Source organism: Hyla sarda, chromosome 8 (assembly GCF_029499605.1).
Source record: "Hyla sarda isolate aHylSar1 chromosome 8, aHylSar1.hap1, whole genome shotgun sequence".
NCBI classification, from domain to species: domain Eukaryota; kingdom Metazoa; phylum Chordata; class Amphibia; order Anura; family Hylidae; genus Hyla; species Hyla sarda.
The window spans coordinates 198,828,114-198,855,562 of NC_079196.1; the positions used below are offsets into that span (position 1 = coordinate 198,828,114).

The 27,449-nt window shown below is 42.5% G+C and overlaps 1 protein-coding gene across 1 annotated transcript; it reads right to left on the reverse strand.

Moving 5' to 3' along the window:
- Positions 1-539: 539 nt before the first annotated feature.
- GRIFIN (galectin-related inter-fiber protein) lies at positions 540-22,627 on the reverse strand. The gene is made up of 4 exons (XM_056534728.1): positions 22,590-22,627; positions 6,411-6,490; positions 5,379-5,541; positions 540-952 (listed from the first exon to the last, which is right to left on the reverse strand). The coding sequence occupies exons 1-4, from the start codon at positions 22,599-22,601 to the stop codon at positions 785-787; spliced, it is 423 nt and encodes a 140-aa protein (XP_056390703.1). The 5' UTR covers positions 22,602-22,627; the 3' UTR covers positions 540-784.
- Between the last annotated feature and the right edge of the window lie 4,822 nt (positions 22,628-27,449).

A 27,449-nucleotide genomic window follows, 5' to 3' on the forward strand; every position in this document is an offset into this window, starting at 1 on the left:
TTGTAGTCAGTGTCCGCTCATCGGTCGCCTGTTCACCCACACTATAACCCGGTCTATTGGGTTTGATGTGGGCGAACAGGACATTGTCTTAAGATCTCAGTCTTTTGCTACATATTACTTTGGTATATCTCCTGTATATTGCATTTGCACTAGTATTGTATTGTTGCACTGTAAGTATTATTGTGGTTACCCTTTACCCTATCCTGGTTGTTTGGCCCTCAAATCAATTGGTGAATATTTCAGTCATATTTACAGTTTCACTCTAGATAAGTGTTTCCCAACCAGTGCGCCTCCAGCTGTTGCAAAACTACAACTCCCAGCAGGCCCGGACAGCCAAAGGCTGTCCGGGCCTGCTGGGAATTGTAGTTTTGGAACAGCTGAAGGCCCACTGGTTGGGAAACACTGCTCTAGATGGACCTCTTGGTGGCTGAGAAGGTTCCTGAACACTGACAAACTGCAAAATCATTGATCATTCTCACATATTGAGCATTCAGACACCGACTTTTCATAAATAATACTTTATTAGTATTTGTGTTCCTTTGTATGGAATGTACCCCTATACATCACTTGTACACATGGTCTACTTTAGACGGTGACTCTATATCCCTAACATAAAATGGTTGTTTTATATCTATACCATAAATCCAAGCAGGAAGCCTAAGAAATAATTTCATCATCCTCATCCTCATCGTTCTCTCCATTCTGGAGAAGGAGACCATGAAGAACGTATGGAGCCATCCTAATACGAAGTTAGAGGTGGGAAGTGTTTCCTCCGGGTCACCAGCTACTCGTACATCTCCCTTCGTGAGATCTCCACTGAAGAGATATTGATGTCATTGAGAATCTGCACTTTGGTTATGGCAGCAAGATGCTTTGTGCGGTGCCGATACAGGATGATCTTATTGTCGTCTACGAAAACCTGGAAATTCTCTCTGTCTGAATAAATTTCAATCTAAAAAAAAAAAAGAGAAATGCAAGTGATATCAAAGAAAATAGTCATAGAGGTAGTGAAAATGTTTACAAGTACTTCATAGAAAGAAAGAAAAAAAAGTAGTTCTTAGTAGAATTATATGTGCTGTAGCTTAAAGGGTTCCTTTCATCAAATAAACTTTAGATTTATTATAGATTAATGTATGAAGAATAACTTTCCAATTGCATGTTATTAAAAAATATGCTTCTTTCTATTTAATTTTCCACTTTGAAAAAAATTACCATTGGGGGGGTCTACCTACCAGTCCTTGCGGCAAGCCTTTTTTTTTTTTTTTTTATAGATTTCAGACTCATGCTGGAGTCCTAAATCTCAGACTGCAGCCAGGACACAGACAAGCTCAGCACTGCTCCCTGCCAGGGAGCAGTGCTGAGCTTGTCTGTGTCCCGGCTGCAGTCTGAGAAAAGTTGTTCTGCATACATGAAAAAGTTATTCTGCATAGATTAATCTAAAATATATCAAAAGTTTTTTTTGATTAAAGGTACCCTTTAAAGGGGTACTCTACCCCTAAACATCTTATATGTGAACTCCGCTCCGTGCCGGTTGACTGGTGACCACAGCCGCCACATCCCCTCCATTCATGTCTATGGGAGGAGGCGTGACGGCTATGTACTAGCTATCTCGTCCCCTCCTATAGACATGAATGGAGGGGACGTGGCGTGACATATATGAAGGGGGCACGTGGTAATATTATATGTCCCCTGTATAGTGGTTTAGTAATAGTGTAGTTATAATATTTGTTCCTTGTATATAGCAAATTGTTGTAGCTAAATTGTTCTTGACATGTATATACTACAGGGTCTATTAAACCCTTAAGGACTGGTCCAATTTTCATTTTTGCTTTTTGTTTTTACCTTTTGCCTTTAACTCATTTATTGTTTTTATCAACACAGCCATAGGAGGGCTTGTTTTTTGCGGGACCAATTGTAGTTCTTCATTTTTCCATAACATATGCCCCAAATGGAAAAAAAAATTGTGAGGTGAAATGTAAAAATGAAAAAATACAATTCTACAAATTTGTGTGTGTATGTGTGGGGGGAGGTTCTTTTGACATAGTTCTAAGTGCGGTCAAACTAACATGTTATCTTAAAATTATAGCCAGTTCAAAACAATAGCCAACTTGTATAATTTCCATCATATTTTACTACATTCAAAAAATTCTAAACATTTTATTATTTTATTTATTTATTTATTTGGTTATTTCCATTTTCTGACCCCCTACAATTTTTTTTATTTTTCTGTTTACCGGGCTATATGAGGACTTTGTTTTTTGTGCAGTGATCTGTAGTTTTATTAGTACCATTATCATATTTGTTTGACTAACTGTATGACTGCTGTATACTACAGAGGTAGTTGTGTATTTCTTTCCAGTCTGACCACAGTGCTCCCTGCTGACACCTCTGTCCGTGTCAGGAACTGTCCAGAGCAGGTGAGGTTTGCTATCGGGATTCTTCTACTCTGGACAGTTCCTGACACGGACAGAGGTGGCAGCAGAGATCACTAGGGTCAGACAGAAAAGAACTACACAACTTCCTGGGGAGCATACAGACACTGATAAGTACTGGAAGGATTAAGCTTAAAGAGTACCTGTCACCAAACTTAACTTTTAATATATTGTTCCTTATGTAATTATAAGACACCTTGCTATTTACTTGCTGTTAAAACTCTCAACCATTATATGCTTTTAATGTGATTGAAAAACGGCCACTAGGTGGCTCTGTCCTGTTCCCAAACAGTTAATTTGGTCTTCACCTGGACTTGCAGAAGTCCAAACTCAGGATGTGCATGACACTTTAACTTATCCAAGTGATTCTAAGAATGTTTTTTCCTGACAAATTGTACTTAATGTTAGTGGTAAATTTTGGTCACTTAATTCAGCACTTTTGTGTGAAAAACTAAAAAAATTTGGGAAAAATTCTAAAATTAAGCATTTTTCCTGAATTCCAGACTCTCTGCTATTAAGAAACATAGTCACACAACATAAATTAATTATGAATTAACATTTACAATATGTATACTTTATACTGGCATCATTTGTTCAGTTGTTTTACTTTTTTAGGACGTTATGGAACTTTTCCAAATTATAGAGAAAAAAATCTAAATCAGATCTTTTTAGGGACCAGTTCAGTTCTGAAGTGGATTTGAGTGGCCTGTATGTAAGAACCCCCTATAATCACCCCACTATAACAACTGCACCCCTCCAACATTATCAAAATGACATTCAGGAAGTTTATTAACCCTTTAGGTGTTTCACAGAAATTAAAGCAAAGTGGAAGTGGAATAAAAAAATGTTATTTTTTTTTTTTTTTTTTTGTTTGCAATATGCCATTTTGCTCCATTTTTTTCTCACAACAGGTGGTGACAGGAAAATACAACTCAGTATTTATTCCCCTAATTCTGACATATTTAGAAATATCCCATACGTGGCCCTTGTGCGCTACATGACTCACATACAGGCCTCAGACATGACGGAGCACTGTGTGGATTTTGGGTTTTCCTATTTTTTGATTAGTTAGTGTCGCCCTTTTCTAAGATCTGTAACATTTTTATTTTTTCACCAATGGAGCAGTGATTGGGATTACTTTTTGCGGGATAAGCAGCGGTTTTGAATATAACTATTTTAGGGTATGTCTGACATTCTGATCACTTTTTATTTTTAGTGAGACGGGATTACCAAAAAACAGTAATTTTGGACAGATTTTTTTTATTTTTTTTTGTTATACGGTGTTCACCATGCAGTATCAGTGACATGGTAATTTTATTCTGTAGGTCGGTACGGATATGGCGATACCTCATTTATGTACTTTATTTAAAGGTTTATCATATTTACACTATAAAAGCTATTTTTGATTAAGAAAAATCTTGTTAGTGCATCGCTGTTTTCTGAGAGGTGTATTTTTTTTTTTTTATACTAACAATGTTGTGTGATAGCAAACTTTTTCTGTGAGTAATTGATGTTTTTAGTGGTACTATTTTGGGGTACATGGGCCATTTTTATCACTTTTTATTTTAGTTTTAAAGAGGCGGCATTGATATAAAGCCATCAATTTGGCAAGGTTTTTATTAAAAAAAATTACGGCGTTCATTGTGCGCGTTGAATAATAGTCTTATCGCTTGGGTTGTTACGGATGCGGCAATACCAAACATGTGTATATAATGGAGGAAAATATTATATATTATATATATATTATATATATTATTTATTTTTATTTATTTATTTTTTATTTAGTGTATTTATGTTTTAGTTTTTTTTACTTTATTTTACTTTTTATTTTTTTACTGTCCCACTAGGAGACGTGACACTTATAATACACTGCAGTACAGATCTGTACTGCAGTGTATTATCCCTATCAGTGTAAGGGTGGTTTCACACCACGTTTTGTACTTACGATTCCCGTATACGGCTGGGAGGAGGGGGGGGCTTAATTGCGGCGCCCGCCCTCAGCCGTATAGGGGAACCGTATTTAATGCATGTCTATGAGCCGACCGGAGTGAACCGCAGCCTCCGGTCGGCTGCGTTTTCGGCTGTATGCGGTTTCCCGACCGTAGGCAAAAACGCGGTCGACCACGTTTTTGCTTGCGGTCGAGAAACCGCATACGGCCGAAAACGCAGCCGACCGGAGGCTGCGGTTCACTCCGGTCGGCTCATAGACATGCATTAACTACGGTTCCCCTATACGGCTGAGTGTGGGCGCCGCGATTAAGCCCTGCCCCCCTCCTCCCAGCCGTATACAGGAACCGTAAGTACAAAACGTGGTGCGAAACCACCCTTACACTGACAGCGTTTCACTGATACACATAGCAGATCAGGCTTTGCCTTTGACATAACCTGATCGGCTTCCGTAGCCAGGTAACCAAGGGCCATTTGGAGGCCCATGGCTGCCAATGAGACCCCGCATTCGCCTTGCGGGTTCTCATTGGAGAACAGAGTGAGCTCCCTCTGTCACCGTCGATCATTGCAGCAGTCACATCGGAGCGCAGCCGTCGATCACCGACAGCACGCCCGCGGTGCCGTGATCCGGAATGGACGTATATAAATGTCCATTTGTATTAAGTCATGGGAAAAATGGATGTGTATATACGTCCATTTGCGGGAAGGGGTTAAGGGGTTTGGCCTATTTAAATTCCAGTTTGTAACAGTAGTAATATGGGCTAAAAGTCCAAGGGGTTGAATACTTATGTAAGGCTCTATAACAGTTTTTCCCAATCAGGGTGCCTTCAGCTATTTCAAAACTACTGTACAACTCCCAGCATGCTGGGAGTTGTAGTTTTGCAACAGATGAAGGCACCCTGGTTTGGAAACACTGATCTTATACATATAAATGTCTTGGGTGCCCCATACCATCCATGCCATAACATAAACCACAGACTTCAATTCGACTCATTTTACCTGGAAAGGATCATTTGCTTCCATGGGGAAAGTATCGGTGCGTTCCTCTTTCCCCCACTGGCTTGACAAGAAGGAGTTGCAGATAATGCTGCCCTCAGAAAAACGAGGATTAAAATGGAAAGCGATCTGATCTCCGGAATCACTGAGGAAGTTGATTTCAAAGCTGTTTATAAAGGAAACACAAGGAACATTCTAAAGAGGTTGTAGTGTTATTGTACCTAATACTTTCACATGAAAAGCAAACTTTGCCTTTTAATAAAGTTTGGGTTAGGGGATTCCGGTGTATCCTCGCCAAACATATACCAATGGGGAAACCTTTAGGCACAACGTTGCACCAAATTGTGGGGGATGGACATACACAGAGAATTAGTGGCTCTGCTATTATATTTAAAACACAAGGCAAGAGCTGGTCAACACCCATTCTACATAGATCAGTGCAGAGGCGCAGCTCACGTAAAGTTGCCACCCAGCCGGTATTTCCATGTTGTTGCCGGTAAATTTCCATAAATCAGTGACCTCCAGCAGTGACTGACGAGGGGGGGGGGGGGGGCGTCAAATAAAATAGCCGGGAGGTAAAATCTATTAAAATGGCACAGGAGCGGGGGAAACAATTAAAATGGTATGGGGGGATAAGGGGTATTGAAATCCCCCTTCTGATCCTCCTTGTGTCATCTCTTTCCCACGCATATGTATTGCATCTCTTCTATCACTTCCTGTGATATCATGCATATATAATGAGTTATGCAAATTAGCATGGCTTGTATTTTTTTTGCAAGAAAGGTGGCAACCCTAAGCTCAGGCTGGGTGGTATAGTACCATATGACGCTCAACAAGTTCCATGCATGAGTTCCATTCATTAGAAAAAGGCTTGTGCACGGAACTCACTGGGCATCGACAGTTGCCTTGGCAACTGCTCCAACCAGCGTGAGCTGCATCTTTCCACCCCGATCTGTGCAGGACAGGCAGGAGACCAGCTCCGACCTTATGCACTAAAATCTACAAACAGGGTAGATAAGTGTGACATTGTCTTACGCGTCTGCTGTGGAACTTGTCTCTCCCTTTAGAATCAAACTCCATCCAGGACACAGTCCCTGAGGACAGGATGCTTCAAACTGTAGAGAAAGAAAATCACAGTGTTCTAAAAGGGCCTAGTAACCTTCATTCTATTGTTTGACAATGTTGTTGATGGTCAAAACATGGCTGCTAGAAACAATGTCGCTGTGTCTGGTGCTGTTATGAATAACAGGAATCTTCCCGCTATTCTGTCTTCCCCTATTTATTAGTCTATTTAAAGGAGTAGTCCAGGATTGGAAAACTTATCCCCTATCCTACTCGGTTAAAGGGGTACTCCGCCCCTAGACATCTTATCCCCTATCCAAAGGATAGGGGATAAGATGTCAGATCGCCGCAGTGACGCTGCTGGGGAGCCCCGGGATCCCCGCTTTGGCACCCCGCTATCATTACAGCACAGAGCGAGTTCACTCTGTGCGTAATGACGGGCGATACAGGGGACGGAGCCATGTGACGTCATGGCTCCGCCCCTCGTGACATCACGGCCCGTCCCCTTAATGCAAGTCTATGGCAGGGGGCGTGATGACCGCCGCGCCCCCTCCCATAGACTTGTATTGAAAGGGGAGGGCCGTGACGTCACGAGGGGGCGGAGCCATGATGTAACGATGCTCCGGCCCCTGTATTGCACGTCATTACGTGCAGAGCGAACTCGCTCTGTGCTGTAATGATAGCGGGGTGCTGCAGCAGGGATCACGGGGCTCCCCAGCAGCGGGATCTCGGCGATCTGACATCTTATGCCCTATCCTTTGGATAGGGGATAAGATGTCTAGGGGCGGAGTACACCTTTAAGGCAATGTGACTGTTTCATAGCCTGTTCCAGAGCAATGGATCACACAATCTTGATTTATTGGGCCTATTGGCTTTGGTTGGACGTTCACCAGTTAGCCTTTATAAGATCCAGGGCATTTGCACCCTGCATGGATTATACTATGTTTAGTCTGTCCAAGGGTTACTGATGTCTCTTGACTTTATTCTTGCCCTTGTTCCTTGGATATTTCTTGGTTCCTGTTTCAAGTTATCTTGATATTTCTATTTGGAAGTTATTGAAGCCTGGTTCAATGTGTTTTCTTATATGTTTCTGTATATTGCTCAAGTTTGTGTTTTCCTTGCTTTTGGTGTCTTCTTATTGTTTGTCTTGCTATAGTCTAAGGCTGTACACAAGATATTGGATGGACAGTAGAGTTTAGTGTGTCTAGTCTTAAAGTTTAGGGTGAGATCTAGAGTACAGATGAGTAAACCGAACCCGTGGAACCAGAGTTCGGTGAGAATTTTGCTAAAAGTTTAGTTCAGCTAGAATACGATCTTCAGGCAGTTCTGTTCGGCAGAACCTCCTAAATAGAATTTCAGCCACATGGCAGAAAGGATCCCATAATGTCTTTCAAACAGCTCTCCCAGCCAATCAGGAGGCAGTATAGGGTTGATGTCAGAGCCATTATAAAAGCCTATGTACATAGCTTCAGCAGCCATGTTAGATATAAAAGATGTTAGGTGAAGATCTCTTTGAGGGACACTAAGCAGTGACCAGCACAGATAGAAGTAGGACCACACATAATAATTGTAGTAAATCAGAAGAGTGTTCTGCATCTTTTCTGTCAGTGCAAAATCTTTTTCCCTTGGAAGTTAGATGTTACATTTTTTTTTTAGTTTTACACTAATTGTGAAAAAGCGGCAAAAGGGATTTTGTGTCACTTTTGTGAACTTTATAGGATGCTAATACTGTTGATATGTCCCATAATGCAAATAATGTTTCACAGATTGTAAATAGTCACTGGTTCCCTATCCAGGCAAAAAATCTGTTGCTACTCCCAAAAAGGGATAATTTTTGGACCACTTGGAAAATGCCATTGCTTCTTCTGGTACCTCTGTGTGCATATAAAAACCCATCCAGCATCTACATCCAAAAAGGGATCATTTTTAGACATTCATTAACAAAAAAAATCCCTAGTTCAGTGTGTTTTTTAATTTAACCTGTTAGTTACTACCAGGTACCATTCATAGCCATACATGTTGCTGTAACTTTTAAATTAACTTTGTCTTAAGAACAGCTTAGATACACTTTCCCAGCAATCCATGTGGCCAGTGACAATGTCTTACGTAAAATCTTCTCCAGGGGGCGTGGCTATGCTTCAGGGGGTAGGCGGATAGCAGGGTGAAGGGGATTTACTGAAACATCTCAAGTAGATTAGATGTGAATTACTATCATTAGTATTAAGTCATAATGCCTTTGAATTCAACAATACATGGTACATTCAAGCGGATGGGACCCTGATGGGGACACCGGTTGCACCCACATGCAAATTTATTTTTGGGGGTCCTCAAAGACGATGTGATATTTTTAAGTAGAAATCCGTTTGTAAAATATCTTGCATTACATGTAAGGTATGTGAATGATGTTCTTGTAGTTTGGTCAGGATCTCAACAGGAATTCCACAGCTTTGTGTCCTACATGAACAACAATGAAGTCAACATGTATTTGTCTAGAACAGCAGCAGGTGTGCACTTTTGGCTGTCCCTTAAGACTTTAACAGGAACAAAATAGTACACGGAGTACCCCTTTTAATATCAATTTAATATCAACAATAATAAATTTAATAATTTAATATCAATTCTTTGGAAATAGTAAAAAATTTTAAGTTACTATGAAGAAATGAAGAAAAAAAAAGAAGCCTATAAATTAAAAAGTTCATTCTTGCAAACAAAAAGTGACGACTGAAGTTACAGAAATGTATAAGACTCAGGTCCCGAGGTGAAATCTTTCTTCTCTTGGATTTAATGAATGCAGCGTGAAATTCTTATTAGTACAGTGGTACAATCCTTCTCAGCAGGCCCGTGATATGGTTGATCAGAGAACACAGGGTCTGGAAACGAAGTCTCGGGCAGATGAGGAGTCGTGTTTTTTTTTTTTTTTCCTAATCTGTCACATAGATATACAGCACCTGTGAACTGCAGCCGCCTCGCTGCCACCCTACTGACTCAGAGCATTCAAGTGTATAAAACCCTCCGTCGTCTCCTGCTCTGTGCAAAGAAACCTTTGATTCCCTAAAGCTTCCACCATGGAAATTTAAGGAATGTGTTGCTGATTTGCAGTTTTTAGGACCCTTTGTTTCTTAGCTGCTTTATATGGGGCCGTGACCTAGAAACATCTTTAGGGGGATCGGGTCCTTAAAGTGCACCTGTCTTAATCAGGTGACTTTTTAGAATAAGCTGCCCTGTCTGTACATGAGGAGCAGCACTATTTCTGGTCCTTGTATACTGTATCTCACAGCTACGATGTAAAGTAGTGAGTGCACAGCGTGTGTACCAGTGTTCAATGTTGTGTCCCCTAAAAATAACTCAATATAGGTATTAAAGGTGTACTCCACTGCTAGACATGTCTGATCACGTGGGTCCAGCTGCTGGGGACCCCCGTGATCTCTGCCGCAGCACCCCAGTCATCCGGTGCTCCCATTCATGTCTATGGGAGGAGGCGTGATGGCTGTGTACTAGCTGTCACGCCCCCTCTAGCAGACATGAATGGAGGGGGCGTCGCGTGGCTCATGCTCTGCTTTAGTTTGTCACAGTACATGTTGGTATTTATGGTTCCCTGAATAAACTGTAACTCCCCAGTGCCCACAGCACTCATGCAGGTCCATGACATTCCCAACACCATGCTTGACTGTAGACAAGACAAACTTGTCTTTGTACTCCTCACATGGTTGCTGCCATACACACTTGACACCATCTGAACCAAATAGGTTTATCTTGGTCTCATCAGATCACAGGACATGGACTGTAATCCATCTCTTCAGTCTCCTTGTCTTCAGCAAACTCTTTGCGGGCTTCCTTCTGGGATGACAGCCATGCAGACCAGTTTGATGCAGTGTGCAGAATATGGTATGAGCACTGACAGGCTGACATCCATCCCGTCAAGCAGCACTTATACATCTATTCCCCCACTCCCTCCTCCCAAAAAAAAACAAAAACAACTCTGGATATGACACTGAGCATGTGCACTAAACTTCTTTGGTTATCCATGACAAAACCTGTTGTGAGTGGAATCTGTCCTGTGAAACTGCTGTATGGTCTTGCCCACCATGCTGCAGCTCAGTTTCAGGGTAGTAGCAATCTTTTATAGCTTAGATCATCTTTATTTAGAGCAAAAAAAGAATTCTTTAGATCCTCAGAGACTTCTTTGCCATGAGATGCAATGTTCAGCTTTCAGTGACCAGTATTAGAAAGTGTTAGAGCAATAACACCAAATTTAGGACACCTGCTCCTTATTCACATCTGAGACCTTGTAACACTAACGAGTCTATGACATTGGGGTGGGAAAATGACTAAATGAGCCCAATTTGGACATTTCCGCTTAAGGGTGGGCTCACTTTGTTGCCAAGATTTAGAAGTTAATGGCTGTGTGTTGAGAGGGGTGGACTCATTTATGGGATATACTGTATATATAATGTGAGGGGTGGACTCACTTATGGGAGATACTGTATATATAATGTGAGGGGTGGACTCACTTATGGGAGATACTGTATATATGATGTGAGGGGTGGACTCACTTATAGGATATACTGTATATATAATGTGAGGGGTGGACTCACTTATGGGATATACTGTATATATAATGTGAGGGGTGGACTCACTTATAGGATATACTGTATATATAATGTGAGGGGTGGACTCACTTATGGGATATACTGTATATATAATGTGAGGGGTGGACTCACTTATGGAATATAATGTATATATAATGTGAGGGGTGGACTCACTTATGGGAGATACTGTATATATAATGTGAGGGGTGGACTCACTTATGGGAGATACTGTATATATGATGTGAGGGGTGGACTCACTTATGGGAGATACTGTATATATAATGTGAGGAGTGGACTCACTTATGGGAGATACTGTATATATAATGTGAGGGGTGGACTCACTTATGGAATATACTGTATATATAATGTGAGGGGTGGACTCACTTATGGGAGATACTGTATATATATAATGTGAGGGGTGGACTCACTTATGGGACATACTGTATATATAATGTGAGGGGTGGACTCACTTATGGGAGATACTGTATATATAATGTGAGGGGTGGACTCACTTATGGGACATACTGCATATATAATGTGAGGGGTGGAGTCACTTATGGGATATACTGTATATATAATGTGAGGGGTGGACTCACTTATGGGATATACTGTATATATAATGTGAGGGGTGGACTCACTTATGGGAGATACTGTATATAATGTGAGGAGTGGGCTCACTTATGGGATATACTGTATATATAATGTGAGGGGTGGACTCACTTATGGGATAAACTGTATATATAATGTGAGGGGTGGACTCGCTTATGGGAGATACTGTATATATAATGTGAGGGGTGGACTCACTTATGGGATATACTGTATATAATGTGAGGGGTGGACTCACTTATGGGATATACTGTATATAATGTGGGGGGTGGACTCACTTATGGGATATACTGTATATAATGTGAGGGGTGGAGTCACTTATGGGAGATACTGTATATAATGTGAGGGGTGGACTCACTTATGTGAGATACTGTATATATAATGTGAGGGGTGGACTGACTTATGGGATATACTGTATATATAATGTGAGGGGTGGAGTCACTTATGGGATATACTGTATATAATGTGAGGGGTGGACTCACTTATGGGATATACTGTATATATAATGTGAGGGGTGGACTGACTTATGGGATATACTGTATATATAATGTGAGGGGTGGAGTCACTTATGGGAGATACTGTATATAATGTGAGGGGTGGACTCACTTATGGGAGATACTGTATATATAATGTGAGGGGTGGACTCACTTATGGGAGATACTGTATATATAATGTGAGGGGTGGACTCACTTATGGGAGATACTGTATATATAACGTGAGGGGTGGACTCACTTATGGGAGATACTGTATATATAATGTGAGGGGTGGAGTCACTTATGGGAGATACTGTATATATAATGTGAGGGGTGGAGTCACTTATGGGAGATACTGTATATATAATGTGAGGGGTGGAGTCACTTATGGGATATACTGTATATATAATGTGAGGGGTGGACTCACTTATGGGAGATACTGTATATAATGTGAGGGGTGGACTCACTTATGGGATATACTGTATATAATGTGAGGGGTGGACTCACTTATGGGATATACTGTATATATAATGTGAGGGGTGGAGTCACTTATGGGAGATACTGTATATATATAATGTGAGGGGTGGACTCACTTATGGGATATACTGTATATAATGTGAGGGGTGGAGTCACTTATGGGAGATACTGTATATATAATGTGAGGGGTGGACTCACTTATAGGAGATACTGTATATATAATGTGAGGGGTGAACTCACTTATGGGAGATACTGTATATATAATGTGAGGGGTGGACTCACTTATGGGAGATACTGTATATATAATGTGAGGGGTGGACTCACTTATGGGAGATACTGTATATATTATGTGAGGGGTGGACTCACTTATGGGAGATACTGTATATATAATGTGAGGGGTGGACTCACTTATGGGATATACTGTATATATAATGTGAGGGGTGGAGTCACTTATGGGAGATATTGTATATATAATGTGAGGGGTGGACTCACTTATGGGAGATACTGTATACATAATGTGAGGGGTGGACTCACTTATGGGATATACTGTATATATAATGTGAGGGGTGGACTCACTTATGGGATATACTGTATATATAATGTGAGGGGTGGACTCACTTATAGGAGATACTGTATATATAATGTGAGGGGTGAACTCACTTATGGGAGATACTGTATATATAATGTGAGGGGTGGACTCACTTATGGGAGATACTGTATATATAATGTGAGGGGTGGACTCACTTATGGGAGATACTGTATATATAATGTGAGGGGTGGACTCACTTATGGGATATACTGTATATATAATGTGAGGGGTGGAGTCACTTATGGGAGATACTGTATATATAATGTGAGGGGTGGACTCACTTATGGGAGATACTGTATACATAATGTGAGGGGTGGACTCACTTATGGGAGATACTGTATATATAATGTGAGGGGTGGACTCACTTATGGGAGATACTGTATATATAATGTGAGGGGTGGACTCACTTATGGGATATACTGTATATATAATGTGAGGGGTGGACTCACTTATGGGAGATACTGTATATATAATGTGAGGGGTGGAGTCACTTATGGGAGATACTGTATATATAATGTGAGGGGTGGACTCACTTATGGGAGATACTGTATATATAATGTGAGGGGTGGAGTCACTTATGGGAGATACTGTATATATAATGTGAGGGGTGGACTCACTTATGGGATATACTGTATATATAATGTGAGGGGTGGAGTCACTTATGGGAGATACTGTATATATAATGTGAGGGGTGGACTCACTTATGGGAGATACTGTATACATAATGTGAGGGGTGGACTCACTTATGGGAGATACTGTATATATAATGTGAGGGGTGGACTCACTTATGGGAGATACTGTATATATAATGTGAGGGGTGGACTCACTTATGGGATATACTGTATATATAATGTGAGGGGTGGACTCACTTATGGGAGATACTGTATATAATGTGAGGGGTGGACTCACTTATGGGATATACTGTATATAATGTGAGGGGTGGACTCACTTATGGGAGATACTGTATATAATGTGAGGGGTGGAATCACTTATGGGATATACTGTATATATAATGTGAGGGGAGGAGTCACTTATGGGATATACTGTATATATAATGTGAGGGGTGGACTCACTTATGGGATATACTGTATATATAATGTGAGGGGAGGAGTCACTTATGGTATATACTGTATATATAATGTGAGGGGTGGAGTCACTTATGGGAGATACTGTATATAATGTGAGGGGTGGACTCACTTATGGGAGATACTGTATATATAATGTGAGGGGTGGAGTCACTTATGGGATATACTGTATATATAATGTGAGGGGTGGAGTCACTTATGGGAGATACTGTATATATAATGTGAGGGGTGGACTCACTTATGGGAGATACTGTATATATAATGTGAGGGATGGACTCACTTATGGGAGATACTGTATATATAATGTGAGGGGTGGACTCACTTATGGGATATACTGTATATATAATGTGAGGGGTGGAGTCACTTATGGGAGATACTGTATATATATAATGTGAGGGGTGGACTCACTTATGGGATATACTGTATATATAATGTGAGGGGTGGAGTCACTTATGGGAGATACTGTATATAATGTGAGGAGTGGACTCACTTATGGGAGATACTGTATATATAATGTAAGGGGTGGACTCACTTATGGGAGATACTGTATATAATGTGAGGGGTGGAGTCACTTATGGGAGATACTGTATATATAATGTGAGGGGTTGAATCACTTATGGGATATACTGTATATATAATGTGAGGGGTGGAGTCACTTATGGGATATACTGTATATAATGTGAGGGGTGGACTCACTTATGGGAGATACTGTATATATAATGTGAGGGGTGGACTCACTTATGGGAGATACTGTATATATGTGAGGGGTGGAGTCACTTATGGGAGATACTGTATATAATGTGAGGGGTGGAGTCACTTATGGGAAATACTGTATATATAATGTGAGGGGTGGACTCACTTATGGGAAATACTGTATATATAATGTGAGGGGTGGAGTCACTTATGGGAGATACTGTATATATAATGTGAGGGGTGGAGTCACTTATGGGAGATACTGTATATATAATGTGAGGGGTGGAGTCACTTATGGGAGATACTGTATATATAATGTGAGGGGTGGACTCACTTATGGGAGATACTGTATATATAATGTGAGGGGTGGAGTCACTTATGGGAGATACTGTATATATAATGTGAGGGGTGGAGTCACTTATGGGAGATACTGTATATATAATGTGAGGGGTGGACTCACTTATGGGAGATACTGTATATATAATGTGAGGGGTGGACTCACTTATGGGAGATACTGTATATATAATGTGAGGGGTGGACTCACTTATGGGAGATACTGTATATATAATGTGAGGGGTGGACTCACTTATGGGAGATACTGTACATAATGTGAGGGGTGGACTCACTTATGGGAGATACTGTATATATAATGTGAGGGGTGGACTCACTTATGGGATATACTGTATATATAATGTAAGGGGTGGACTCACTTATGGGAGATACTGTATATAATGTGAGGGGTGGAGTCACTTATGGGAGATACTGTATATATAATGTGAGGGGTTGAATCACTTATGGGATATACTGTATATATAATGTGAGGGGTGGAGTCACTTATGGGATATACTGTATATAATGTGAGGGGTGGACTCACTTATGGGAGATACTGTATATATAATGTGAGGGGTGGACTCACTTATGGGAGATACTGTATATATGTGAGGGGTGGAGTCACTTATGGGAGATACTGTATATAATGTGAGGGGTGGAGTCACTTATGGGAAATACTGTATATATAATGTGAGGGGTGGACTCACTTATGGGAGATACTGTATATATAATGTGAGGGGTGGAGTCACTTATGGGAGATACTGTATATATAATGTGAGGGGTGGAGTAACTTATGGGAGATACTGTATATATAATGTGAGGGGTGGACTCACTTATGGGAGATACTGTATATATAATGTGAGGGGTGGAGTCACTTATGGGAGATACTGTATATATAATGTGAGGGGTGGAGTCACTTATGGGAGATACTGTATATATAATGTGAGGGGTGGAGTCACTTATGGGAGATACTGTATATATAATGTGAGGGGTGGAGTCACTTATGGGAGATACTGTATATAATGTGAGGGGTGGAATCACTTATGGGAGATACTGTATATATAATGTGAGGGGTGGACTCACTTATGGGAGATACTGTATATATAATGTGAGGGGTGGACTCCCTTATGGGATATACTGTATATATAATGTGAGGGGTGGACTCCCTTATGGGATATACTGTATATATAATGTGAGGGGTGGAGTCACTTATGGGAGATACTGTATATATAATGTGAGGGGTGGACTCACTTATGGGATATACTGTATATATAATGTGAGGGGTGGAGTCACTTATGGGAGATACTGTATATATAATGTGAGGGGTGGACTCACTTATGGGATATACTGTATATAATGTGAGGGGTGGAATCACTTATGGGAGATACTGTATATATAATGTGAGGGGTGGACTCACTTATGGAAGATACTGTATATATAATGTGAGGGGTGGACTCACTTATGGGAGATACTGTACATAATGTGAGGGGTGGACTCACTTATGGGAGATACTGTATATATAATGTGAGGGGTGGACTCACTTATGGGATATACTGTATATATAATGTGAGGGGTGGACTCACTTATGGGAGATACTGTACATATAATGTGAGGGGTGGAGTCACATATGGGAGATACTGTATATATAATGTGAGGGGTTGAATCACTTATGGGAGATACTGTATATATAATGTGAGGGATGGACTCACTTATGGGAGATACTGTATATAATGTGAGGGGTGAACTCACTTATGGGATATACTGTATATATAATGTGAGGGGTGGACTCACTTATGGGAGAAACTGTATATAATGTGAGGGGTGGACTCACTTATGGGAGATACTGTATATATAATGTGAGGGGTGGACTCACTTATGGGAGATACTGTATATAATGTGAGGGGTGGACTCACTTATGGGAGATACTGTATATAATGTGAGGGGTGGACTCACTTATGGGAGATACTGTATATATAATGTGAGGGGTGGACTCACTTATGGGAGATACTGTATATATAATGTGAGGGGTGGAGTCACTTATGGGAGATACTGTATATATAATGTGAGGGGTGGAGTCACTTATGGGAGATACTGTATATATAATGTGAGGGGTGGACTCACTTATGGGATATACTGTATATAATGTGAGGGGTGGAGTCACTTATGGGAGATACTGTATATAATGTGAGGGGTGGACTCACTTATGGGAGATACTGTATATATAATGTGAGGGGTGGACTCACTTATGGGAGATACTGTATATATAATGTGAGGGGTGGACTCACTTATGGGATATACTGTATATATAATGTGAGGGGTGGACTCACTTATGGGATATACTGTATATAATGTGGGGGGTGGACTCACTTATGTGATATACTGTATATAATGTGAGGGGTGGAGTCACTTATGGGAGATACAGTATATATAATGTGAGGGATGGACTCACTTATGGGATATACTGTATATACAATGTGAGGGGTGGAGTCACTTATGGGAGATACTGTATATAATGTGAGGGGTGGAGTCACTTATGGGATATACTGTATATATAATGTGAGGGGTGGACTCACTTATGGGATATACTGTATATATAATGTGAGGGGTGGACTCACTTATGGGAGATACTGTATATATAATGTGAGGGGTGGACTCACTTATGGGAGATACTGTATATATAATGTGAGGGGTGGACTCACTTATGGGAGATACTGTATATATAATGTGAGGGGTGGAGTCACTTATGGGATATACTGTATATATAATGTGAGGGGTGGACTCACTTATGGGAGATACTGTATATATAATGTGAGGGGTGGAGTCACTTATGGGATATACTGTATATATAATGTGAGGGGTGGAGTCACTTATGGGAGATACTGTATATAATGTGAGGGGTGGACTCACTTATGGGAGATACTGTATATAATGTGAGGGGTGGACTCACTTATGGGAGATACTGTATATATAATGTGAGGGGTGGACTCACTTATGGGAGATACTGTATATATAATGTGAGGGGTGTAGTCACTTATGGGAGATACTGTATATATAATGTGAGGGGTGGACTCACTTATGGGAGATACTGTATATATAATGTGAGGGGTGGAGTCACTTATGGGATATACTGTATATAATATGAGGGGTGGACTCACTTATGGGAGATACTGTATATATAATGTGAGGGGTGGACTCACTAATGGGAGATACTGTATATAATGTGAGGGGTGGACTCACTTATGGGAGATACTGTATATATAATGTGAGGGGAGGAGTCACTTATGGGATATACTGTATATATAATGTGAGGGGTGGAGTCACTTATGGGAGATACTGTATATATAATGTGAGGGGTGGACTCACTTATGGGATATACTGTATATATTATGTGAGGGGTGGACTCACTTATGGGAGATACTGTATATATAATGTGAGGGGTGGAGTCACTTATGGGATATACTGTATATAATATGAGGGGTGGAGTCACTTATGGGAGATACTGTATATAATGTGAGGGGTGGACTCACTTATGGGAGATACTGTATATAATGTGAGGGGTGGACTCACTTATGGGAGATACTGTATATATAATGTGAGGGGAGGAGTCACTTATGGGATATACTGTATATATAATGTGAGGGGTGGAGTCACTTATGGGAGATACTGTATATATAATGTGAGGGGTGGACTCACTTATGGGATATACTGTATATATAATGTGAGGGGTGGAGTCACTTATGGGAGATACTGTATATATAATGTGAGGGGTGGACTCACTTATGGGAGATACTTTATATATAATGTGAGGGGAGGAGTCACTTATGGGAGATACTGTATATATAATGTGAGGGGTGGAGTCACTTATGGGAGATACTGTATATATAATGTGAGGGGTGGACTCACTTATGGGATATACTGTATATATAATGTGAGGGGTGGAGTCACTTATGGGGGATACTGTATATAATGTGAGGGGTGGAGTCACTTATGGGAGATACTGTATATATAATGTGAGGGGTGGAGTCACTTATGGGGGATACTGTATATAATGTGAGGGGTGGAGTCACTTATGGGAGATACTGTATATAATGTGAGGGGTGGAGTCACTTATGGGAGATACTGGATATAATGTGAGGGATGAATCACTTATGGTAGATACTGTATATAGTGATGTCACGAACATAAAATTTTCTTCAATGGGCAGGCAAATTTTAAAACCCACAGGGACTCTTTCTGGGCACAATAGTGATTTAAAAGTTGTTTCAAGGGGACTAACACCTGGACTGTGGCGTGCTGGAGGGGGATCCATGGCAAAACTCCCATGGAAAAAGGGCATAAATCACCTATTATTCCTAAATTCTTTGGAATAACATGCTTTAGCCCCCTTTAGGCAGCACATAGAGCCCCCCTTTAGGCATTACATAGTTAGATCCCCCCTTTAGGCAGCACATAGATTCCCCCATGATAGGCAGCACATAGTTAGAGCCCCCCTTTAGGCAGCACATAGGTAGAGCCTCCCTTCAGGAAGCACATAGAGCCCCCTTTAGGCAGCACATAGCTAGATCCCCCCTTTAGGCATCACATAGTTAGATCCCCCCTTTAGGCAGCACATAGATTCCCCCATGATAGGCAGCACATAGTTAGAGCCCCCCTTTAGGCAGCACAGAGATTCCACCATATTAGGCAGCACATAGTTAGAGCCTCCCTTTAGGCAGCACATAGAGCCCCCTTTAGGCAGCACATATTTAGATCCCCCTTTAGGCAGCACATCGATTCCCCTATATTAGGCAGCACATAGTTAGAGCCCCCCTTTAGGCAGCACTGGTTTTATTTCAAAGCCAAAAAAGGTTTTTTTTTTTTCTTTTATTTGAACAACTATCACACCAAATGTGATTTGCACTAGTGTGACAATGAGCAAAACAGGTTGCCTGCGGAGTTCCCCTTTTAAGCAGAGGTCCTCAACCAGGGTGCCTCCAGCTGTTGCAAGACACACGGACTGAACTTAAAGCCCTTTTAATACTGTAGTTAGTTGCTTGAAGGAAATTAAGTTTTACACTGGAGTACCCCTTTTAACCCCTTAAGGATCAGGGTTTTTCCGTTTTTGTATTTTCGTTTTTTGCTCTTGCCTTTAAAAAATCATAACTCTATCAATTTTGCACCTAAAAATCCATATGATGGCTTATTTTTTGCGCCACCAATTCTACCTTGTAATGACGTCAGTCATTTTGCCCAAAAATCTACGGTGAAACGGAAAAAAAAATCATTGTGCGACAAAATAGAAAAAAAAAACGCCATTTTGCAACTTTTGGGGGCTTCCGTTGTTAGAAAATTTTTGGGTAAAAATGACACATTATCATTATTCTGTAGGTCCATACGGTTAAAATGATACCCTACTTATATAGGTTTGATTTTGTCGGACTTCTGGAAAAAATCATAACTACATGCAGGAAAATTAATACGTTTAAAATTATCATCTTCTGACCCCTATAACTTTTTTATTTTTCCGTGTATGGGGCGGTATGAGGGCTAATTTTTTGCGCCGTGATCTGAAGTTTTTAACGGTACCATTTTTGCATTGATAGGACTTATTGGTCGCTTTTTATTCATTTTTAAATGATATAAAAAGTGACCAAAAATGCACTATTTTGGACTTTGGAATTTTTTTGCGCGCACGCCATTGACCGAGCGGTTTAATTAATGATATATTTTTATAATTCATACATTTCTGCACGCGGTGATACCATATATGTTTATTTTTATTTTTATTTACACTGTGTTTTTTTTATGGGAAAAGGGGGGTGATTTTAATAGGTGAGGGGATAAATGATATTCATTCACTTTTTTTTTTCACTTTTTTTTCACTTTTTTTTTTGCAGTGTTATAGGACCTATAACACTGCACACACTGATCTTTATCATTGATCACTGGTTTCTCATATTAAACCAGTGATCGATGATTCTGCCGCATGACTGCTCATGCCTGGATCTCAGGCACTGAGCAGTCATTCGGCGATCGGACAGCGAGGCAGGTAGGGGCCCTCCCGCTGTCCTGTAGGCTGTTCGGTATGCCGCGATTTCGCCGCGGCTATCCCGAACAGCCCACTGAGTTAACCGGCAGCTTTCACTTTCGCTTTTAGCCACGCGGCTCAGCTCTGAGCGCGCGGCTAAAGGGTTAATAGCGCGCGGCGCCGCGATCGGCGCTGCGCGCTATTAGCAGCGGGTCCCGGCTTCACTATGACGCTGGGCCCGCCGTGATATGATGCGGGGTTACCGTGTAACCCCACGTTATATCACTGGAGCAGGACCAAGGACGTACCATTTCGTCCTTGGTCCTTAAGGGGTTAACCAGCGGTTCCCTCCCAACCAGGGTGCCTCCAGCTGTTGCAAGATACACGGACTGATTTTTGAGGGCTTTTTTGGGTGCTGTCCTTAAAGCAGATGTTAGAGTAATTCTTTAGGAGTAGAGTGGACCCTGAATACATCACCTAGCAGCAACCTAGCTATTGCTTTCCCTATTACAGCAGGAGCAGCTTCTCTGACCCTCCACTTTCTAAGCCTGCAACATGCCAAATGAAGGTAAAATGGCGTCCGTGCAGGAGGTAGGAGGGTCTGGAAGGGAGGGACTGCTGCTGATTGGCTGTAATGTGTCTGCTGACTCTGACTCACAGGATCAAAGTTTACCGCAATGTTAAAGTATAGGGGGCAAATCGAACTTCACATATGTTCGCCCGGCGAACGCGAACATGCTAAGTTCACCGGGAACTGTTCGCCGGCGAACAATTCTCGACATCTCTAACTGTATATATAATGTGAGGGGTGGACTCACTTATGGGAGATACTGTATATATAATGTGAGGGGTGAACTCACTTATGGGAGATACTGTATATATAATGTGAGGGGTGGACTCACTTATGGGATATACTGTATATATAATGTGAGGGGTGGAGTCACTTATGGGAGATACTGTATATATAATGTGAGGGGTGGACTCACTTATGGGAGATACTGTATATATAATGTGAGGGATGAACTCACTTATGGGAGATACTGAATATAAATTGTGAGGGGTGGACTCACTTTTGGGAGATACTGTATAGAGTACTGTATACTGTACTAAGTTCTAATGCTTCTTGGAAACAGTCAGTAAGTTACTGTTGATGGATCCATTGATCTTATACTCTGTAAATTGTACATACAGTTTCCAAGTAACAACCCATTTTCCTTCCAATAACTAGCCAAAAATAAGTAAAAAGCTAATAAAAACCTCAGACAAATATTATATACTCTGCGAAATGTCGATCCTCACTTACCTGTAATGCCATCTTCACCCACGCTCAGCAGATTTGCAGGGCAGAGCCACCCGTAGACCCTCATATACCATCGGGTGCATCAGCCAACCACGTGTCAGAGATTAGAACTCAATGGAAATTTGTTGTGCTATGATGGATGGGATGCTTAGAACACAATGGCTGATCTGCATTGGTTGATGCCTGAGCAGTGAGGCTCCAGTAACCTATTGTGTATGAGATTTTCCTAACAAGGCCCAGATTAAGTCTTGTCATATTGTGATTTTAACACGGCTGAAACTGCTAGGATCAGCATTTAACATGCGGAAACAACATCAGATAGTTCTGTTCCATTCTACTAAAGCCTGCCTGTCTCATACATCCCCGGACAGCTCCAAAGAGCCACTTCTCCTACTTCTTTTAAGCCATGTTTACACACCATAAAAAAAAATTGTTATTTGCTATGCATCCGCTTTTTCACCTGTTAAAGTCTGCAAAAATGGGCATAAAGCAAAAAGCTAAATTTTCACTAATCGGCTTAAAAAAGTTTTTAAAGTGTGAACATGGCCTTAAAGGGGTACTCCACTGGCCACGCCCGCTCAATTCAAGTCTATGGGTGGGCGCGTGACGGCCTTCATGCCCCCTCCCATAGACTTGAATTGAGGGGGCGTCACCATAAAGCGGCGTAGGAGAAAAGTGGCTCCGATATAGTGGTCCAGCCTGCTGAATCACCCAGTGGCACGCAGCTCCCTGTTTCAGCCAGCCAAGACTCCACCACCTCAGCCAAAGGGAGCTGTGTGTCATTCCCATCTTCTGTTGGTCCAGATGCTCCTGCTTCTCCTACTTTGAGTCAGTCATTCCGCCAGCAATCCATTGGTGAAGCCATGTCCAAGAGACAACAGTAGGTGCCCACTCATCCAATGGCACAGAAGCTGAATGTGCTCCTGTACTAGTTGCTGGTGTTGCAGTCCCTCCCTTTTCAAGTGGTGGACTCTGCACCTTTCAGAGAACTGATGGCTTTTGCCAGAGTACCAAGCCGTCATTTCTTTGCGAAGAAGGCAGTACCAGCCCTGCACAATTATGTGGAAGAGAAGGTGGGCCAGTGCTGATGTGTGGAGCTGTAACTACGGTCAGGGACAATACATGTCCTTTACGGTTCACTGGGTGAATGTGGTTCCTGCACAGCCACACCAGCAAATTGGCCAGGTCATGCCGCTTCCGCCTCCACGCACTCAGGCCATTGATCCTGTGACAGTGTCTGACTCCGCCTTCTCATCCTCCACCGTGTCCTCAGCTTCCACTGTACAGACAAGTCTCAGTGCCCCTCCAGCATACCATGTGTGCAGGGAACGATGGTGTCACGCTGTTCTTTACCTGGTTTGCCTTGGTGAACGGAGTCACACAGGGGAGGAACTGCTAAAAGTCATTTATCAAGAAATTGAATCATAGCTTACTCCACGAAAACTGGAAATGGGAACCATGGGGACCGACAATGGGAAGAACATCTTGTCTGCGCTGCATCAAGTAAGCCTGAGCCATACGCCCTGCATGGCGTATGTGTTCAATCAGGTTGTCAAGCGATTCCTAAAGTGTTCCCCCCATCTGCAAGACATCCTAACAATGGCCAGGAAACTTTGCATGCACTTCAGCCACTCATACACTGCAAAGCACACCCTCCTTGAGCTGCAGAATCAGAACGGTATCCCCCCAAATAGTCTGATTTGCGACGTTTCCACCCATTGGAATTCCACCCTCCATATGTTGGACCGACTATATGAACAGAGAAAGGCCATCACTGATTACTTGATGATCCAAGTGGATAGGGGGACTCCCCTGTGTAACTTCAATGTCCACAAGTGGCAGTTCATACGTGACACCTGCAGTTTGCTCAGGTCCTTTGAGGAAGCCACATTATTAGTCAGTCACCAGGATTACGGAATGAACAACATCATTCCACTGCTTTATTTACTACAACAGATTGTGGAAACAATGGCTGGTCAGGGCACTGGGGATGTGGTGCCTACATGTGGGGACTGAACTGGAGGAAGAGGAGGGGGACAGTGGAGCACAGGCAATGTGTAGCGAATTTGGTGGTTTTTATACTCATCTGACAGGAGAGGAGGAACAGGAGCAGCAAGAGGAGCTATAGGGTGATGAGGAAGAAGAGGCAGAGGACCCAGACACACCGTGGCAGTATGCAGTGGAGATGAAGGCAGGGAGTCCCTCTGAGTCACTTGCACAAATGGCACGATGCATGCTCACTTGCTTGCGTAGTGACTGCTGAATTGTAACCATTCAGCAGCAGGATGACAAATGGCTCTCCACCTTGTTGGACCCTCGCTACCGGCACAAAATGAGGGCCTTTTTTACACCCACTGAGAGGGAGGACAAACTGACCTACTACAGAGACATCCTACGTAGTCAGTTGGCCAATGCCTATCTGTGCCATCGTCCATCCTCTCGCAGGTCTGACTGGTGGGGGCCCTTTGCGCTCACCTTCCGCTGCCATGGCTGCTGGGGAGGGGTGGGGTGGTAGGAGCAGTACAGGCTTTATCAACAGCAGCCTGAGTCTACAGTTGCTGATGAGTATCTTTCTTCACCCGCTTAGTGAAGCAACTCATCAGCAGCAGCAGGTAGACCTTGAGCAGGACCTGAACCAGCATGTGGTGGCATACTTGGACATGACCCTGCCAACCTACATTGAAGATCTGCTGGACTTCTGGGCAGCCAAACTGGATTTTGTGGCCGCAACTAGCAGAGTTTGCCCTGGAAAAGCTGTCCTGCCTGGCCAGTAGTGTGGCATCAGAGCGGGTGTTTAGTGCATGGAGGGCCATAGTAAGCCCAAGGAGAACTCACCTGTCTACCAAAAATGTGGAGACACTGACCTTTGTTAAGATGAATCAGGCATGGATCAGCCAGGATTTCCACCCACCAAGCCAGATACCTCAGAGTAGATTATTCATGGTGCCACACCAACACTTTGACAAAAGAGATTGGTTTCTTCAGCCTACCTGCCTCAGCTTCTATTCTGATCCTGCTACCTGCCTGATGCCACACATCTGATGCCAAGTGCTCCTTCTTTCACCCACCTTCGTCAGCGGGTACTGGTATTGCCACCCACTGCCCAATCTGTCACATGATCACTTTCAGGACTCCTGATGCTGCTGCTGCCACCTCCAGGCTCTTTCATTGTGCCGCCATATGGTCTTCTTATGCTGCTGCCACCTCCAGGCTCTGTTATTGTGCCACCCTATGGTCTTGTCATGCTTCTGCCACCTCCAGGCTCTGTCACTGTGCTGCCCTATGGTCTCATCATGCTGCTGTCACCTCCAGGCTCTGTCATTGTGCTGCTCTGCAGCCCGGAAATAGACTTTTTAATAGCGATTCTCCGCAAATATATTCGTATCGAACCTATTTTTTTCCGGAAATTCTGCAAATTGGCAGAATCAATTTTTAAAAAAATTCGCCCATCTCTATTCCCAGCCTCTAGTGGCTGTAGACAACATCACTAGAGGCCGAAAGACCCTGAAGAATTCACATATTGGACATGCTAAAACCCCTGCTCATCCTGTTGCCATTTTCCCCACTGGACTACTGCAGGACACTGGTTGGGAACCACTGATCTAGATATATTATGGCAGAACCAAGAGCTCCATCTGTGCTAAATTGTGCATCAAATTGTTTGTGAATCAAGATCATGAAATCGCTCCTGGGGCGATAACATGACAGCCTCATATATGTGGACACAGCCTCATATCGCTGAACGCAGCCTCATATCTATGGATACAGCCTCATATCTGTGGATGCAGCCTCATACCTATGGATGCAGCCTCATATCTCTCGATACAGCCTCATATCTATGATGTAGCCTTATAAATCTGGACGCAGCCTCATATCTTTGGACGCAGCCTCATATCTCTGGACGCAACCTCATATCTCTGGACACAGCCTCATATCTCTGGACGCAGCCTCATATCTATGGACGCAGCCTCATATCTATGGACGCAGCCTCATACCTATGGGCGCAGCCTCATATCTATGGACGCAGCCTCATATCTATGGACTAAGGGGCCTCATATCTCTGGACACAGCCTCATATCTATGGACATAGCCTCATATCTCTGGACGCAGCCTCATATCTCTGGACGCAGCCTCATATCTCTGGACGCAGCCTCATATCTCTGGACGCAGCCTCATATCTATGAACACAGCCTCATATCTATGGACACAGCCTCATATCTCTGGATGCAGCCTCATATCTCTGGACGCAGCCTCATATCTCTGGACGCAGCCTCATATCTCTGGATGCAGCCTCATATCTATGAACATAGCCTCATATCTCTGGACACAGCCTCATATCTCTGGATGCAGCCTCATATCTCTGGATGCAGCCTCATATCTCTGGACACAGCCTCATATCTTTGGATGCAGCCTCATATCTCTGGACGCAGCTTCATATCTCTGGACGCAGCCTCATATCTATGGATGCAGGCTCATATCTCTGGACGCAGCCTCATATCTATGAACATAGCCTCATATCTCTGGACACAGCCTCATATCTCTGGATGCAGCCTCATATCTCTGGACGCAGCCTCATATCTCTGGATGCAGCCTCATATCTCTGGACACAGCCTCATATCTCTGGACGCAGCCTCATATCTATGGACGCAGCCTCCTATCTCTGGACACAGCCTCATATCTATGGACGCAGCCTCATATCTCTGGATGCAGCCTCATATCTCTGGACACAGCCTCATATCTCTGGATGCAGCTTCATATCTCTGGACGCAGCTTCATATCTCTGGACGCAGCCTCATATCTCTGGTACAGCCTCATATCTCTGGAGGCAGCCACATATCTCTGGACGCAGCCTCATATCTCTGG

Excerpts from the sequence above, each read along its gene's own strand:
- GRIFIN (XM_056534728.1), bottom strand. Across the intron at positions 5,542-6,410 it reads ACAAGTTCCACAGCAGACGC|CTTTGAAATCAACTTCCTCA; the intron begins GTAAGACAATGT and ends CTTTATAAACAG. Across the intron at positions 953-5,378 it reads AAGCAAATGATCCTTTCCAG|ATTGAAATTTATTCAGACAG; the intron begins GTAAAATGAGTC and ends TTTTTTTTTTAG.